At 40.1% G+C, this 19247-nt stretch overlaps 1 protein-coding gene and 1 long non-coding RNA gene across 3 annotated transcripts in view; one reads left to right on the forward strand and one right to left on the reverse strand.

The window, feature by feature from the left end:
* LOC148150189 (uncharacterized) overlaps positions 1 to 1587 on the forward strand; it is a 58790-nt gene extending 57203 nt beyond the window's left edge. Inside the window, exon 3 of the long non-coding RNA XR_015757010.1 lies at positions 1468 to 1587. This is a non-coding gene — a long non-coding RNA (uncharacterized LOC148150189). The remainder of the gene's footprint in view (positions 1 to 1467) is intronic.
* The window catches only part of LOC122549359 (cyclic nucleotide-gated channel beta-3-like), a 106470-nt gene extending 97858 nt beyond the window's left edge, over positions 1 to 8612 (reverse strand). For both annotated transcript variants that reach the window (XM_087986507.1, XM_043689032.2), the window contains exons 1-3: positions 8502 to 8612; positions 8326 to 8407; positions 1437 to 1575 (exon numbers count right to left, since the gene is read on the reverse strand). In XM_087986507.1, coding sequence (XP_087842633.1) covers positions 1437 to 1575; positions 8326 to 8407; positions 8502 to 8606 — 326 coding nt within the window. In that variant the 5' untranslated portion in view covers positions 8607 to 8612. The remainder of the gene's footprint in view (positions 1 to 1436; positions 1576 to 8325; positions 8408 to 8501) is intronic.
* Between the last annotated feature and the right edge of the window lie 10635 nt (positions 8613 to 19247).

A 19247-nucleotide genomic window follows, 5' to 3' on the forward strand; every position in this document is an offset into this window, starting at 1 on the left:
AATTAGAAGTAATGATTGTATAAACTATTCTTGGTGAATAGCCCTTCTTAATGTTAAATACATACTTAGCTATGCATGTTTAAGGAAAACCTTTGCTGAACTGTTGAATACTAAAGTTGCAGAACTAGAGTCAATATAATGCACTGATTGACATCATGACCTTCCTACTCTGTAGACTTTCAGTGCGCACTCTGTGTCTACATTAATGAATGATCCAAGTTGGTGTGGAGAGTGCCGTGCACCAAAAATTGTTTTCACTCTGTGATGTCAATTTAGAACCAAACAGAATGATGGGCCCTCCAGATGTGAGTTTCACAGCTTTTTATAAAGAATGTAAATAACTACACAGTTATCTTGATGATATATCCTGCTTCCTGTAAAGACTGTATTCCATTCTCCCAGTTCCTCTGTCACCATTGCATCCATTCTGATAATGCCAACTTCAACAAGGAGGCCTCTGAAATGTCCACCTTCTTCCTCAACTTAGGATTCCCCTGCATCATAGTTGACAGGTCCCTCATTGGGTCTGACATGTCTCCTGCACTTTGGTCCTCACCCCATCTTTTCTTTCCCACAACAGTGATATCATTGTTTACTTAATGATGGTTAGTCAATGTTGCTTTTTATTGACTTTTTAAAGTAATGGTCTTAACCATTACCTACCATCCCACCAGCATCCACATCCAGAGGATCATCAGCCACCATTTCTGCCATCTCCAGCAAGATGCCACCACCAGACACAAATTCTCCTTCCCTCTCTTGTCAGCCTTCCGCAGGGGCTGTTCATTTTGGGTTATGGTGGTTCACTCCTCTTTCATTCCCAACACCCCCCGACCACAGCCCATTGGCACATTCCCTTGCTACTGCAGAATTTCCCCATTATAATTATTATTATCCTTAACTACAATGTAATCAGGGTCAGCTGTTACTATTGTAACAATTTGCATTTAAAGCTTTTGCTCCCCCCCCCTCCCCACATCTATCATATTGTAAAGGATGTCAAATCTGAATATTCAGAGGATAGAAATCAAGAATCGTCAACTGAGTTTAGGTTTAGTTGGTTTACTGAAACCAGACCATCCTTAAATCTTACATCCAAGGACACAAATGAATTTTGAGCATTCATTGCAAGTGTTAGAAATGTGGAGCATTTCATCACTGTTAACATATTACTTAGCTTTCAGTAGACCCATAGCCTGTACTTAATTACTCCTGAAGCAGAACAAGGTCGTTCCTTTTGTTTAATATTTTAGAATTCGGTTTTAAAATGGTTTTATGATGAAGGGAGAAGATTGTCAAGGTGTCAGTTTAGTTTTATATGGTCCCGTTTCACATTTTAATAAAATATTTTGAAGAATAAGACTAGAGTTTTAATGTCAATTTTCAATGCTTGTGCATTATAAGGTGTTAATTTGTTCTCATTGAATGCTACTTACTGAAGTCTAACCTCTTCTTCCATTGATGCAGGTTCTATGTGTAAGCTTGATTCAACTCCCTGTTTGGAGACAGTTGCACTTGCTGTTTGAGACTTTGGTTCTTTAGTACGATTCCAGCGTGGAGGAGACTGGGACATTGCTGCTGAAAAATATAACCTTTTTCATTAAAGCATTTATATTTGTTAATAAATAATACAGTGCAACATGTATCATTTTAAAATATTGTTTCAAAAATGTACAATATTAAAAGCAATTTGTTTCGATTAAAACATATAATAACATTTCTGATATAAATATTGATATGATCCTCATGGGGTCAAATAACTTTAAACAAGAGATCTGAATTTTCAGTAACTAATTTAAAGAAATTGAATGACAACATTTCAAATTTTAAGGCCATTACTTTAAAAAACCAATGAAAAGCAACATTGACTAACAATTATTAAGTAAGCAACTGAGATTCTAATATACAGAAAGCATAGGAACATAGGAATTAGGAGCAGGAGTAGGCAATTCAGCCATTTAACATGATCATGGCTAATCTTATCCTGGTCTCTAGTCCACTCTTCAACCAGCTCCCCATAGCTCTTTATCCCGCTTTTCAGATACATATCTATTTATTTCTTGAATCTGTTAACTGATTTTGCCTCTACTGCACTCTGGGGCAGTGAGTGCCACAGATTCACAATCCCCTGAGAGAATTAGTTTCTCCTCATCTCAGCTTTGAACCTACCTCCTCTAACTCTATATCCATGAGCTCTTGAGTGAGACTGTCCCACAAGGGGAAGCATCTATTTAACATCTACCTTATCAATCCCTTTTAACATTTAATACACTTCAATCAGATAACCCCTCATTCTTCTAAACTCCAGCGAGTACAAGCCCAAGCTCTTCAACTGCTCGTCATGCAACAGTTCTTTCATCCTTGTAATCAACCTGGCAAACCTCCTCCAAACTGCATCCAATGCTGTCACATCCTTCCTCAGGTAAAGAGACCAACTGAACACAATACCTCAGGTAAGGTCTCACCAATGCCTTATATAATTGTAACAACACTTTCATGATCCAGTTCTCCTGCATTAAATGCTTGAATTCCTTTCTCACTGTACATTGCACTTGTATACCTAGTTTGTGTGATTGATGCAGGACACCCAGTTCCCTTTGCACTGACGCACTTTGAATCTCTTTCCAGTTAAGGAATATTTTGTGGCCAAAATGGACAACCTGCATTAAAATTTATCTGTCAGATTCTGGCCCATTCTCCAAGCCCATCAATATCAAAACACAGCACTTATTATTATGTTAAAATGACTAATAACCACACAGCTCATATAGATATATATCAAAACAACTCTCCCACAGGCTTATAGGAACATAAGAAACATTCCAGAGCCATTCATGACTTACAATGACTTCAAATCTCCCCATCGTTTTGAGTCATACTTTCAAGTGTAAGGTGCATCCTTCAGTTTTTGAAGACTTTCTTAAATGATTGTTCCAAAGATTTCTCCTTCTGGAAATAACCAGGATAAATGTTCTTTGGATCACCACTGGATTTGCCTTGGAGATAGTCCTCCTGCCATATTCTGCCACAAAACTTCCAGAGAACCTGTAGCTTTCTTCTCTTGCCTGATCACATCAGTTGTAATCTTTCCCTCTCTGAAAGACTCAGCTCTCTATTTTGAATGAAAGCTGAAGAACTGACCACTGTTAACTTGACCACGTCAGTCTTGGTAGTCCGATGTTGGACTGGGGTGGAAAAGTCAAAACGTGTGGCACTGGAAAAGCACAACAGGTCAGGCAGCATCTGTGGAACAAGACAATCAACATTTTGGAGCATAAGTCTTTCATCAGGAATGTGGGGGCGGAGGAAGAGGTCTGAGAGATAAATAGGAAGTCGGGCAGGGTTGGGGGTAAGGTAGCTGGGAAAGCGATGGGTAGCTGCAGGCAGGGAATGATGGTTATAGGTTGGAGTGGAGGCTGGAATGGATAGGTGTAAAGGAAGATGGACAGGTAGGACAGATCAAGAGGGCGATGCCACGTTGGATGGTTGGATCTGGGATGAGGTGGAGGGGAGATAAGGAAACTGGTGAAACCAATGTTGATGCCATGTGGTTGGAGGGTCTCAAGGTGGAAGATGAAGCGTTCTTCCTCTAGGTGTTGGGTGGCTAGGATTTGGTGATGGAGGAGGCCCAGAACTTGCATGTCCTTGGCGGAGTGGGAGGGGGTGTTGAAGTGGTTGGTCACAGGGCAGTGGGGTTGTTTGGTGTGTGTCCCAAAGATGTTCTCTGAAATGTTCGACAAATTGGCATCCTGTCTCTTCAATGTAGAGGACACCTAATCGAAAGCAACGGGCACAGTAAATGAGGTGTTTGGAAGTGCAGGAAAATCTCTGCCAAATGTGGAAGGATCCTTTGGGGCCTTGGATGGAGGTGCAGGGAGAGGTGTCAGCACATGTTTTACATTCTTGCAGTGGCAAGTGAAGGTGCTGGGAGTGGAGGGTGGGTTGGTGGGGGTGTGTGGACATAACGAGGGAGTCATGGAAGGAATGGTCTCCGTCAACTCGCGGAGCACTTCAGAGAATATCTCTGTTTCAAACAATCACCATCAACCCCCCACCTCAATCTACCTATTGCCTTCCCAGCTACCTTCCCCCCACCCCCATCCCCCTATCTATCTCTCAGCCCCCTTCCACCCCTCCCTCTCCCCACATTCCTGATGAAAGGCCTGTGCCCAAAACGTCAATTGTCCTGCTGTTGGATGCTGCCTGACCTGCTGTGCTTTTCCAGCACCACACTTTTCAACTCTGATCTCCAGTATCTGTGTTCCTCACTTTCTCCTGGGGTGCATAAAGTCAGAAGTCACATGACACCAGGAGTGACTTCACCTGACAAAGCAGCAGTGCTCTGAAAGCTTGTGATTTCAAATAAACCTATTGGACTATGACCTAGTGTCATGTGACCTCTGACTTAATAGTCAGATGTGAAATACAGCAAATACTCTCAAACTGGGCCTCTTTCCTCAATATTTTTAAAGCATTGTGATTCAGAATGATTTATAATCATGTAGAAACCAATTCTGTTAGTGGTTAAATAGCACTGCCCTCTGGCTGTAGTCACGTTTCTGTGCTTCAGTCATGCATTAAATTTATTGAACTCCTGTCACGTTTTACAGACATTCTGCTCGGAATACACCTCATCACACTTTGGTTATTTTTGAACAGAGAATGTGGACAAGCATTCAAGCATCCATAAAGACAGAATAAAATCTAATTGTGGAATTTTGTGAACATTCAGCTATAACCTTTAAATGTAAAACAGCTTTTGAAAGTTATCAGTGCTTCCAAGCCTTGCAGCAATGGACGTATTAAATATACCAACAGTTAGATCCGTAAATAGTAACTGCTCTTGTTCCGAATTGGTTCCATATGGTGAATTTGATATTAATTGCATGGTTTTCCCTCCAGTGACAATATTGTAAGATTAATTATTTAATAAAGTGTCATAAGAGAGTGAAAACTGGCATACTCAAATAATTGAGTGTTCCTCTGCATCAAACATCATTTGAAGAAGCACTGTGGGTAGCAAAGACTCAGAATGCACTCTGATTGGGTTACTTCAAAGTTCATTACCAAGAGTAGCTTGGTAGCACCACCATTGACTTAAAAGGCCAAGTCCTGAAGAACATATCTGCTGGATTGGGCCATGTGAAAGATATAGAAACAGTGAGAGGGAAAAGAAACCTATCCAACTTCATCGTCATTAACCTACCTGTTGTAGATGCAAGTGTCCACAACAGAATTTGAGGAGCTACCATCACACAGTTCTTATGGAGCCAAAGTTTCAAGTTTACATTCAAGATACTCATTAATATATTGTATGTCAATACCATTGTGCTGAACAGATCCGGCAGCTCAAAACTGGGCAGCTTTGAAGAATTTTTGTTCTACAAGGATGTAACGGTTTGAAAAAGTTAATGCTTGGCTGTAGAGTGAATGAATTTGTGCACTAATGGACTTCTGTTTATTTGAATTGTTTGTGACTCAGCATAGTAACTAATGGAGCCTCAAAGGTTTTTTGGGGAGTTTTGGAATCTGCTTCTTTTAAGCACAAAGGAAACCCCCTTTACTGAGAGACTGTTAGTGTTTGGGTAGTTTCTTTTAGTGCTAGGAAGGTCTTGTAACAATAGGACTATATTGAGCAATGCTCCTGAGAAGAGAAGGATATAGTGAGTTAGGTCCTTAGAGTGAAGAGTTAATATTGTTTCCAGTTCAGATAAAGGCCTGAAAATGATTAGTTCGATAAGTGCAGTGAAGCTTGAGGAGAAGCTATCATAGTTCCTGTTTAACACCTAAAGTCCAAGTGACTTAAACCTATTGAGCTGCCAGATGCAGGAATATTGTTATGAATTTAATATGAATGGTGCTTTAAGAACTGTACCATGACTGTTTTGTTTCTTTTTGATTTATGGAGGGGTGCTCTGGGATTAATAGGATTATTGCTTTACTGTGTGTTTCAAAATCTTTTAGAATTGTATTATAAGTAGATAGTTTGGATTATTTTAATTTTCTTAGTTCCTTTGTAATGTGTTCCCATTTTCTTGTTAGAGTATTGCGAACTTATGTTTCAGCACGAGATAATTTAATTAAAGGTAAAACAAATAAGGTCATGATCTATCAAGCTGGGTTCCTGTCTGGTATCTACTTGTCTGGTAATAATGTCTGCTGGGACCATAACTCTTAGCCTTGAATATAATCAATTAGTCAGTCTATGTTATGTCTAGAGAAGAGAATTCCAAAATTAACAACCCTCTGAGAGAAGAAATAATTCCTCATGTCCATCTTAAATATCAAATCCCTTCTTTTTAAATTGTGTCCCTTAGTTCCAGATTCTGCCTTGTGGGGAAGAATATGAACCTAATCAAACCCCTCAGAATCCTATATATGATGTTTATAGTGAAGTATGGTGAGCATAGTATACATTCTAGTCTTGTCTACTGGAACTACCTCCGGTGCCTTGAGTAGATTCACCACTATAAATCTTTCCTGTTGGTATGAGTCTGAATACTGATATCAAGTGGGGAAGGATCCCACACAAAGTCTTTGGTAGAAAAACACCTCATTCTTGAATAAATAGCATAGATTTGTTAAATAGTAATTAATAGCTGGTTACTTTGTGTATACATTTCATGATATTCTCTTCTGCAACACCAAGCTTGACTAAAAAACAATTGTACTCTATCATTAGTTAGATGGAATTTAACATTTTAAGCTGTAATTCAGCAAATTTCCAAAATATCAGAACACTAGTCAGCTCCTCTCTGGAACAGAACTTTAGATCTGACAGACAGATCATATTTGATGGCATCGGTTAGGTGCAAACATTTTTCTTGGGGTCACTGGCATTCTTCTGAGACCTATGAAGTCTTCCCCTTGTTTAGAAATATTATGTTGATCACTGGCATTTGGCTTCTAATGGCTCAAATTTCTTCAACATGTTGTAGATCTTAAGAGTGAAGCATGAAAGATATATGTTTTTAATGACGCATACCAGTACTACATTGCATCAATTTCTAAATTTTGTGACTACTGTTAACATTCTTTTGATTTTCAGCAGTATCCTACTTGCACCCTGCAGATATCTGTCAACAAGTTGTAATTTACTTCTCTTGAATCAAGGTGTGATTTCAGATAACGCAGTAACATTTGCCCTGAAATTAAATTTGAACTTGATGAATAACCATTAACCACTATAATCTCTATCACATCTAGTTTAAAGGAACAACCAACTACCATAGGAATGATTGAGTCACATTTTCCAAAGATGAAATATCATCATGTGTGTTCACATAATGATATGTGTTCTAATGAAGATAATCTGGTGTTTTCATCCAATGGTGTTTGCTGTAAGGTGATAACGTCCTCAAGCTTACTTGCATAAAGAGGTTATATGATCCACAAAATGACGGAACTATGCACATCATATTTTCTTTGTAATTCTGTGATGATTTAAATCTGGACATTGCTTCTGTTTATTTTTTAAAACTGTTTTTTTGTTTGCTCACGGGATGTGGGTGTTGCTAGCCTGGCCAACATTTATTATCCATCCATGATTGCATTTGAGAATATGGAGGTGACTAGCCTTTTTAAATCATTGCAGTCCATGTGGACCACAGTGCTCTTAGGGAGGGAATTCCAGAATTTTGACCCAGTGACTCTAAAGGGATGACAATGTATTTCCAAGTTTGGATGGTGAATAGTTTGGAAAGGAACTTGCAAGTGGTGCTGCATTCTGTTTAACTCAGCATGTAGCACCACTATCTGTGCTCAGACTGGCTATGTCTGGTGGTGTAGCCTTCTTTGGCAGTCCACAGGAAGAAGGATGACCTTCCTCTCTACCATTCCCAGCAGTTTCAATTCGCCATTCACAGAGTGGGGAGTGAACTTACCTTTCTGGGAGGACCACAGTTTAGGACCAGGTCCTGGCCAGCAGCACCTGAAGTAATGTGCGGCTAGTTTTTAAACATGGCGGGAGCAATGTGAACACAGGAAGATCCTGGCAATGGTGAATGCACTGATCTCTCTGGCCACATGATTGCACTAGAAGAACGCAGTCGATGTTTTTTGGATAATTAGTCAGGTGAAGAAAGGAAGGTTGTGTGAGAAAAGTCGCTGTGAGCCTGAGTAGATCAGACATCTTCAACCTCAATCAACAAAACACTTCAACTGCAAATCAGAACATTTCTCCCCATGGATTTAGTTTGACTGCTTTCATGTACTTTTTCAAACACAGTACTGAGCTTGTAAAATTTGGCCAAATGACCTAAACACATTAGCAGTATTTATGATAATACTTTTAACACTGCAATGTATCTACTGTTCAGTCTATACCTTGAGTTTTCGTAGAAACTGACTTGAACTCTGTGTCTTTTTCCTCAGCCTTCCAGGAATCATTTTCTCTTACTTTAGTTTCCTACAAAAAAATGAGTTAAACAAGGGGTAGAAAATGACACATAATTTATACAATAACAGAACCCATTGGAAAAATCAATTAGTTATATACTGACCTGTTCCTTTGATTTTTGGTCTTTTTGCTGAGATGTAACCTTTTGAATGTCTTCCAGCACTTCCTGTTTTGGTGTTACTTTTCGAACCCATAGTTTAGAAAACATTTTGTGGCGATGCTTTTGCAGCACCAACAAGTACAATCTAAAGGTACTTTGCTGGCTTAGTTTAAAGAAATTGAATAGGATTACATCTGTAATCATGGTTTACTCTGGATTAATCTTGCACACATTTAGCTCTCTTATTGAGATTTCAGTATAAAGCCCAGTCTTAGTTTAGAGTACAAGTTAGATTTCAACCTCAGTTTTTTGCCTGTTTTTTAAAAATATTTAGTTAATATTTCCAAGAGGTGCTGCTATTGCACCTCTTTTAATGGCATTACATGAATTGGGTAATACCAACAAGTTACGAAAAGTGACCACTGAAGGTAAGGAGCACCACAGAAACTAACAAAATATTTTAGACAGAATGAACTTTATAACAGTAATTTTCATTGTATATTTAAATTATTCCATCAATTTATGATTTATTTATATGCTGTGAAATCATTGGATCAGAATGCACAAGCATAAATCAGTTCTCACTTTTGTCATGATTCAAAATTTCCATTGTCGCAGTCTTGTGTTTGGAAGTACATATGGAAACAGCTGGAATAAATCCAATAGGCTGAATGGCCTCTTTCTGTGCCAGAACAATTCTTTGACTAGCAAATTGCAGCATCAGCATTATTGGATCACAACAGTTGACTTCAGTGTCACTTGCCAAGGGGGTGTGACAATCAATCAAGTTACCTATTTCTGATTGTTGTGCAAATCCAGTGATAATGCATCAGTATGGGTGTTGCATTTTGACTGAATTGGGCTGATATATGCTCAAAGTCAAATAGACTGGTGGTTCCGTTTGTGGCTACTTATGGATTCAGGGTGTATGGAAGATGTCATGAAAGAGTGCTTTCAGAAATAGAAAAAAAATGTTTTTTTTTAATTTTTGAAATATAGGAATATATTATCTTGTACATTTACTTGATGTAACAAATTGTAACAATCTGTAGCACATTAGTAGCATTTTGGGATTGGTGATGAGGCAAGTTTACTAACCTTATCTTCATAATTTTAGTTAATATTAATTGTACAATGAATGCAAACATCAAACATATATGATAGACAGGGCTAGCATAAATATTCAAAGCACTCTGTTTAATTACAAAACAAAGTTTCTACTTAAATAAGATTAAGTCAAAGCAGTCCTATTATTGTCTAATTAACTGCTTAGCAGTTGATTCCTTCAAAGTATGAAGAAAGACAATTTTTTTTGTGACAAGAACCTTCAGGCACACTTTTATAATGTTGAGATACCTAAATTCAATGCAAAATTATATGATTGTTGCATCCTAAGTGATATTGAAATTAATTTAAGTAGAGTGATTAAAAAACATATTATTTAACAATTTATTTTTAAAACTAAGCCAGCAAGAGATTTTCACTTGTGTTATCTAAATCTTTTATCTTCTTATAGTGGATGAGAGTTTACTGAACCATGTCACAAAGAATTGACTGCCCAATAATTGCCAGATTTTGAAATAGTCCAGGTATTGGATAGAAGCAAAAACTAGAATGAAAACTTAAAGATTGGCAGAATGACGATGAAAGCACCTTTAGTAGATATGGTCACGACAGCAGAAGACAAATTTGGAACAACAATAATGGATGAATTAAACCAAGAATCTTAAGGAGAAATTATAAGGTGCTTCAAAAGTAAATTGAAATGTCATTACACGGTGAACTGCCCAAAGAAAAGAGGCATGGGCATGATTGGTAAGGGGATCAAGGGTTACAGGGAGAAGGCAGGAGAGTGGGGTTGAGAAACATATCAACCATGATCGAATAGCAACCTTGATAGGCTGATTAGCTAATTCTGCTCCTTTATCTTATGGTTGTATGGAATGAAGTGACTTCCGAAGAGGAGATAAAAATTATGATAAATATGAACAAATTACAATGTCATGAATGTGTTAGTCACATCTTATAACTCTTATAATTCTGCTCTTATAGTTCTTACACTTCGTGTTAAACAGATTGATTAAACTGTTGGTTAGAAATTTCTTCACTGGACCTAAATCGCCGATATTGAATTTGCTAATGGAGCAACAGTTAATTCTGGGATCCTGTGCTCACTCTGGAAAAGTATGTAATGACTCACTCTCTCCCAGTGCTGGGTCAACTCTGTCCTGCATTGAGCTCAACCTCCCTCCATGCTGGGCTCGCTTTCCTTCACTTTCCTCTGCCATGTGGCCGTGCTGGGAGAAAGCACCTCACCAATGTTGTCCAAACTCTTCATTGTAAGTGAGTAAAGTAAGGAGGTAAGTAAAAAAGGAAAAAAAAAAGAGAAACAAAAAAAGAGAATTAAAATAAAAATGGATGAACTCTCATCTCAGGAACCTTCATCTCTGCCGCCATCTTGATTCAACTGATTGCATTATGGTCACTGTCCCCTAGGATTTCATTCTCATTAAGCACCCTAATCAAATCTGCTTCATTACATATCACCAAATCTAGAATTGCCTGTTCCCTTGTGTGTTCTACCACAAGCTGCTCTAAAGAAAACTGAGACATTCCATAAATTTGTTTTCTTGAGATCTGCTGCCAACCTGATTTTCCCAGTCTACCAGCATATTGGAGTTCCCCATTGTTATTATAATAGTGTCTTTCTTACATGCCTTTTTTATGTCCTGATTATTTTCTTCCCCACATCCTGGTTATTGCTAGGAAGCCTGTACACAGTTCTCATCAGGGTCTTGGCTCCTTTGAGTTTCCTCAAATCTTCCCCTACAGATTCAATGCTTCTTAGTATTGATTTAGTTTTATTTCTTACTAACAAGGAAAGTGAGGGAGAGCAAACCCAGCTCAGGGGAAGAGTGGGCCCAGCGTAGGGAGAGTGTGGGACCAATGCGAGGGTCAACAAGCCCAATGTGTGCAGAAAGTGAGCCCAAAGCAGGGGAGAGTGGGCCAAATGCTGGTGTACAGCGAGACCTGACTTACTTTTCTGGAATGAGCACGGGACCCTGGAATCAACTGCTGCCAAATTGTCAGGATATGTATCCTTGGATATTTATTTCCCAATCCCGATCCCTTTGCAGCCATGTCTCTGTTATACTCACAAAAGTTTAGCCAGCAATTTCAAACTGTGCTACAAACTCATTTACCTTACCCTCAGTTTTTCTGATTAATTCTCTGTCACAGTCATGGAGTCATAGAGATGTACAGCACAGAAACAGACCCTTTGGTCCAATTTGTCAATGCTGACCAGATATCCCAACCCAATCTATTCCCACCTGCCAGCACTTGCCCCACATCCCTCCAAACCCTTCCTATTCATATACCCATTCAGGCGCCTTTTAAATGTTACAATTGTACTAGCCTCCACCACTTCACATGCAAGTTACTATTAGGAGTTTGAAGACTACACCTATTATGCCTTCCTTCCTTGTTATTTCTTATTTCCAACCATATGGATTCGACATCCATCTGATCTAAAATTATTTCTTGCTAATTTATTAATTCTACCTTGTACTAACAAAAGCCACTCCATCACCCTTCCCTTCCTGTTTAGCCTTTTGAAAGGTCCCATACTTCTGAATGTTCATCTTACAGCTTTGATTTCCTTGTAACCACATCGCTTTAATGGCAATAAATTATAAATCCATTAACCTCTACTTGTCCTATTGATTTGTCTATCTTAATCTGAATACAGCATATATTCAAGTAAAAATCAATTATTTTTCCTTATTACCTTTTGTTCTCCCTTTGTCCCTATTTGTCACCATTTTATGCTTGAATACTTTGCCTCTTCTGGGTATTAGCTTCAGTGCTGCCTTATCCTTTTGTCTTGGTTACTGGGTGAAAAAAATACCATGGGTGATTTTGTGATTGGAAAAAATAGTTCAGTTGTGTGTAAGACCTTCCCAAGATGACATCTTTCCTGTTCCATTGGAGATGTCAGCAAAGATTTTCTGGCCTCAGCGGTTTGGTCTCGGATTGATGGCAACAGTCAGCCTGGAGAGGAGGCAGGTCTAGTGCATTTCATAACATTCCAAAGCGTTTTACAAAGATTAAAGTACATTATGACAATGTAGGAAGCACCAGTAAGTCACAAACCATATTTTAGGTGCTGGAGGTGATTTCCTCAAATTCCAGGAGCAGCAATTACTGTTTTATATGCTGATGCACTGTTTTGGAACTTCGGAAAAAAAAAGTCAAAACAACAGCAATTTTAAAAAGGAGAAGAAAAGACAAAGGAAGCACAGGGTGAGGTCAGTGCAGGAGAGAGAGAGAGAAAGAACCTGCACAGTTATTGCCTTTGCTGTTTGAATTCATGTATCGCTGGACAGTGCATCTGGGAAAATTAACAAGCAGTGAAATTCACAACTAATCTTGGAGGAACTGTTGGGTGAAGTTCACAGCACAGAATCAGATAAGTTAGTTGTTGTTTTAAGTGTGGCCTACAGAGAATCTGCAGTAGTAAGTAGAGTGGGTTCTTTCTTGATTATATGTTTTTGGAGGTATGTCTCTTGATTAAACTTAAAATATAAGCCATACCTATTAGTTTAACCTGGGGCAGAGTTTGTAGAGGAATAAGACGGTGTTATTTTCTGGGTATGTAGATTGTGAAGGAGTAAAAATGGACTTTAATAGAGTGATATGTACTTCTTGTCAGATGTGAGAGTTTAAAGAGAGTTTAAGCGTTACTGCGGATTATATCTGCCATAAATGCTGTTGGATGTGAATCTTATCAGATTGAATGGATCAGTTAGAAGCAATGAGGAATTTGCAACAGCAACAGTATATGATGGATGGCAGTTATAGGAAGGGGGGAAAGTCTCAGATACAGTCATATAGATGGGTTAACTTCAGGAAAGGTAAGAGAGGTAACCAGCTAGTGTAGGAGTCTTTTGTGGATATACCCATTTCAAGCAGGTATGCTGTTTTGGAAAATGTAGGGGGTGATGGAATCTCAGGGGAACGTAGCACGAACAGCCAAGTTTCTGGTATTGAGACTCGCTCTAATGCAATGAGGGGTATGTCGGCTTCCAAGAGATCAATTGTGTTAGGGAATTCTCTAGTCAGAAGCACAGGCAGACATCACTGTGACCAGCAACGATAAAGCAGAATGGTGCCAGGATCAAGGATGTCTCAGAGAGGGTGCAGAATGTTCTCACGGGGAAGAGGGGCCAGCAAGAGGTCATTGTCCACATTGGAACCAATGACATAGGAAGGGAAAAGGTTGAGATTCTGAAGGGAGTTCACAGAGCATTAGGCAGAAATTTAAAAAGGAGGTCCTAGAGAGTAGTAACATCTGATTACTCCCAGTGCGGAGAGCTAGTGAGGGCAGGAATAAGAGGATAGAGCAGATGAATGCATGGCTGAGGAGCTGGTGTAAGGGAGAAGGATTCACATTTTTGGATCATTGGAATCTCTTTTGGGGTAGAAGTGACCTGTACAAGAAGGACAGATTGCACGTAAATTGGAAGGGGACCAATATACAGGCAGGGAAATTTGCTAGAGCTGCTCAGGAAGATTTAAACTAATAACGCAGGGGAGTGGGACCCAAGGAGATAGTGAGGAAAGAGATCAATCTGAGACTGGTACAGTTGAGAACAGAAGCGAGTCAAACAGTCAGGGCAGGCAGGGACAAGATAGGACTAATAAATTAAACTGCATTTATTTCAATGCAAGGAGCCTAACAGGGAAGGCAGATGAACTCACGGCATGGTTAGGAACATGGGACTGGGATATCATAGCAATTATAGAAACATGGCTCAGGGATGGGCAGGACTGGCAGCTTAATGATCCAGGATACAAATGCTACAGCAAGGATTGAAAGGGAGGCAAGAGAAGAGGGGGCATGGCATTTTTGATAAGGGATAGCATTACAGCTGTGCTGAGGGAGGATATTCCCGGAAATACATCCAGGGAATTATTTGGGTGGAACTGAGAAATAAGAAAGGGATGATAACCTTATTGGGATTGTATTATAGACCCCCTAATAGTCAGAGGGAAATTGAGAAACAAACTTGTAAGGAGATCTCAGCTATCTGTAAGAATAATAGGGTGGTAATGGTAGGGGATTTTAACTTTCCAAATATAGACTGGGACTGCCATAGTGTTAAAGATTTAGATGGAGAGGAATGTGTTAAGTGTGTACAAGACAATCTTTGGATTCAGTATGTGGATGTACCTACTAGAGAAGGTGCAAAACTTGACTGAGGTGTCAGTGGAGGAGCACTTTGGGGCCAGCGACCATAATTCTATTAGATTTAAAATAATGACGGAAAAGGATAGACCAGATCTAAAAGTTGAATTTCTAAATTGGACAAAGGCCAATTTTGACGGAACTAGGCAAGAACTTTCGAAAGCTGATTGGGGGCAGATTTTTGCAGGTAAAGGGACGGCTGGAAAATGGGAAGCCTTCAGAAATGAGATAACGAGGATCCAGAGAAAGTATATTCCTGTTAGGGTGAAAGGGAAGGCTGGTAGGTATAGGGAATGTTGAATGACTAAAGAAATTGAGGGTTTGGTTAAGAAAAAGAAGGAAGCATATGTCAGGTATAGACAGCATAGATCGAGCGCATCCTTAGAAGAATATAAAGGAAGTAGGAGTATACTTAAGTGGGAAATCAGGAGGGCAAAAAGGGGACATTAAATAGCTTTGGCAAATAAAATTAAGGAGAATCCAAAGAGTTTTTACAAATACATTAAGGACAAAAGGGTAACTAGGGAGAGAATAGGGCCCCAGCGCTTTTCCAGCAACAGTTTTCCGCTCTGATCTCCAGCATCTGCAGTCCTCACTTTCTCTGAGAGAATAGGGCCCCTCAAAGATCAACAAGGCGGACTTTGTGTGGAGTCGTAGAAAATGGGGGAGATACTAAATAAGTATTTTGCATCATTATTTACTGTGGAAAAGGATATGGAAGATATAGACTGTAGGGAAGTAGATGGTGAAATCTTGCAAAATGTCCATATTACAGAGGAGGAAGTGCTGGATGTCTTGAAATGCATAAAAGTGGATAAATCCCCAGGACCTGATCAGGTGTACCCTAAACGCCTGTGGGAAGCTAGAGAAGTTATTTCTGGGTCTCTTGCTGTGATATTTGTATCATCGATAGTCACAGGTGAGGTGCCGGAAGACTGGAGGTTAGCTAATGTGGTGCCACTGTTTAAGAAGGGCGGTAAAGACAAGCCAGGGAACTACAGACCAGTGAGCCTGATGTCGGTCGTGGGCAAGTTTTTGGACGGAATCCTGAGGGACAGGATGTACATGTATTTTAAAAGGCAGAGTCTAATTCGGGATATTCAACATGGCTTTGTGCGTGGGAAATCATGTCTCACAAACTTGATTGAGTTTTTCGAGGAAGTAGCAAAGAGGATTGATGACGGCAGTGTGGTAAGATGTGATCTATACGGACTTCACTAAGGCGTTCAACAAGGTTTCCCATGGGCGACTGATTAGCAAGGTTAGATCTCATGGAATAAAGGGAGAACTAGCCATTTGGATACAGAACTGGCTGAAAGGTGGAAGACAGAGAGTGGTGGTGGAGGGATGTTTTTCAGACTGGAGGCCTGTGACCAGTGGAGTGCCACAAGGATCGGTGGGTCCACTACGTTTTGTCATTTACATAAATAATTTGGATGCGAGAATAAGAGGTACAGTTAGTAAGTTTGCAGATGACACCAAAATTGGAGGTGTAGCGGACAGCAAAGAGGATTACCTCAGATTACAACAGGATCTTGACCAGATGGGCCAATGGGCTGAGAAGTGGCAGATGGAGTTTAATTCAGATAAATGCGAGGTGCTGCATTTTGGGAAAGCAAATCTTATCATGACTTATACACTTAATGATAAGGTCCTAGGGAGTGTTGCTGAACAAAGAGACCTTGGAGTGCAGGTTCATAGCTCCTTGAAAGTGGAATCGCAGGTAGATAGGATAGTGAAGAAGGCATTTGGTATGCTTTCCTTTATTGGTCAGAGTATTGAGTACAGGAGTTGGGAGGTCATGTTGCGGCTGTACAGGACATTGGTTAGTCCACTGTTGGAATACTGCATGCAATTCTGGTCTCCTTCCTATCGGAACGATGTTGTGAAACTTGAAAGGGTTCAGAAAAGATTTACAAGGATATTGCCAGGGTTGGAGGATTTGAGCTATAGGGAGAGGCTGAACAGGCTGGGGCAGTGTTCCCTGGAGCGCCGAAGGCTGAGGGGTGACCTTATAGAGGTTAACAAAATTATGAGGGGCATGTCTTGGGTAAATAGGCAAAGTCTTTTCCCTGGGGTCAGGTAGTCCAGAACTCGAGGGCGTAGGTTTAGGGTTAGAGAGGAAAGATATAAAAGAGACCTGAGGGGCAATGTTTTCACGCAGAGGGTGGTACGTGTATGGAATGAGCTGCCAGAAGAATTGATGGAGGCTGGTACCATTACAACATTTAAGAGGCATTTGGATGGGTATAAGGATTCTGGGTAATCCAAGGTGGAGGACAGGAAAACTTTCTGGCTGTAAGAGCTGCTCCTTTTTTTGAGGTATTTTAGGTGCTGGAGGTGATTTCCTTGAACTCCAGGAGCAGCAATTACCATTTTATATGCTGTTGCATGGTTTTGGAATTTTGGAAAAAAAAAGTCAAACTGCAGTTTTAAAAGGGAGAAGAGCAGACAAATGAAGCACGTGGTGAGGACAGTGCAGGAGAGAGAGAGAGAGAACCTGCACAGTTACTGCCTTTGCTGTTTTTGAATTCATGTGTCGCTGGACATCGGAGTGCATCTGGGAAAATTAACAAACAGTGAATTTCACAACTAATCTTGGAGGAACCGGTTTGGGCGAAGTTCACAACACAGAATCAGATAAGTTAATTGTTGTTTTAAGTCTGTACAAGAGAAAGACTGTATTAGTAAGTACAGTGGGTTCTTTCTTGATTATATGTTTTTGGAGATAAGTCTCTTGATTAAACTTAAAATATAAGCCATAGCTATTAATTTAACCTGGTGCAGTGCTTTGTAGAGGAATAAGATGGTGTTATTTTCTGGGTCTGTAGATTGTGAAGGAGCAAAAATGGCCTTTGCAGTGATATGTACTTCTTGTCAGATATGGGAGTTTAAAGAGAGTTTAAGGGTTACTGTGGATTATATCTGCCATAAATGCTGTTGGATGTGAATCTTATCAGATCGAGTGGGTCAGTTGGAGAGACAGATAGAAGCGATGAGGAATTTGCAACAGCAACAGTATGTGATGGATGGCAACTATAGGAAAGGGGGAATGTCTCAGATACAGTCATATAGATGGGTTAACTCCAGGAAGGATAAGAGGGGTCGGCACCTGGGGCAAGAGTCTTTTGTGGATATACCCATTTCAAACATGTATGCTGTTTTGGAAAATGTAGGGGGTGATGGATTCTCAGGGGAACATAGCATGAACAGCCACGTTTCTGGTATTGAGACTGGCTCTGATGCAACGAGGGGTACGTTGGCTTCCAAGAGATCAATTGTGTTAGGGGATTCTATAGTCCGAGGTACAGACAGACGGTTCTGTGGACAGCAGAGACAAAGCAGAATGGTGTGTTGTTCCCCTGGTGCCAGGATCAAGGATGTCTCATATAGGGTGCAGAATGTTCTCACGGGGGAGAGGGGCCAGCAAGAGGTCATTATCCACATTGGAACCAACGATATAGGAAGGGAAAAGGTTGAGATTCTGAAGGGAGATTACAGAGAGTTAGGCAGAAATTTAAAAAGGAGGTCCTCAAGGGTAGTAATATCTGGATTACTCCCAGTGCTACGAGCTAGTGAGGGCAGGAATAGGAGGATAGAGCAGATTAATGCATGGCCGAGGAGCTGGTGTATGGGAGAAGGATTCACATTTTTGGATCATTGGAATCTCTTTTGGGGTAGAAGTGACCTGTACAAGAAGGACGGATTGCACTTAAATTGGAAGGGGACTAATATACTGGCAGGGAAATTTGTTAGAACTGCTTGGGAGGATTTAAACTAGTAAGGCAGGGGAGTGGGACCCAGGTAGATAGTGAGGAAAGAGATCAATCTGAGACTGGTACAGTTGAGAACAGAAGTGAATCAAACAGTCAGGGCAGGCAGGGACAAGATAGGACTAATAAATTAAACTGCATTTATTTCAATGCAAAGGGCCTAACAGGGAAGGCAGATGAACTCACGGCATGGTTAGGAACATGGGACTGGGATATCATAGCAATTACAGAAACATGGCTCAGGGATGGGCAGGATTGGCAGCTTAATGATCCAGGATACAAATGTTACAGGAAGGATAGAAAGGGAGGCAGGAGAGGAGGGGTGTGGCATTTTTGATAAGAGATAGCATTACAGCTGTGCTGAGGGAGGATATTCCTGGAAATACATCCAGGGAAGCTATTTGGGTGGAACTGAGAAATAAGAAAGGGATGATAATCTTTTTAGGATTGTATTATAGACCCCCTAATAGTCAGAGGGAAATTGAGAAACAAACTTGTAAGGAGATCTTAGCTATCTGTAAGAATAATAGGGTAGTTATGGTAGGGGATTTTAACTTTCCAAATATAGACTGGGACTGCCATAGTGTTAAAGGTTTAGATGGAGAGGAATTTCTTAAGTGTGTACAAGACAATTTTCTGATTCAGTATGTGGATGTACCTACTAGAGAACTAAGGCAGGGCAGGTGACTGAGGTATCAATGGGGGAGCACTTTGGGGCCAGCGACC

This window comes from Chiloscyllium plagiosum, unplaced genomic scaffold (assembly GCF_037043375.1).
Source record: "Chiloscyllium plagiosum isolate Xiang-an unplaced genomic scaffold, Cpla_swu_hap1 HiC_scaffold_4, whole genome shotgun sequence".
Classification (NCBI taxonomy): Eukaryota; Metazoa; Chordata; class Chondrichthyes; order Orectolobiformes; family Hemiscylliidae; genus Chiloscyllium; species Chiloscyllium plagiosum.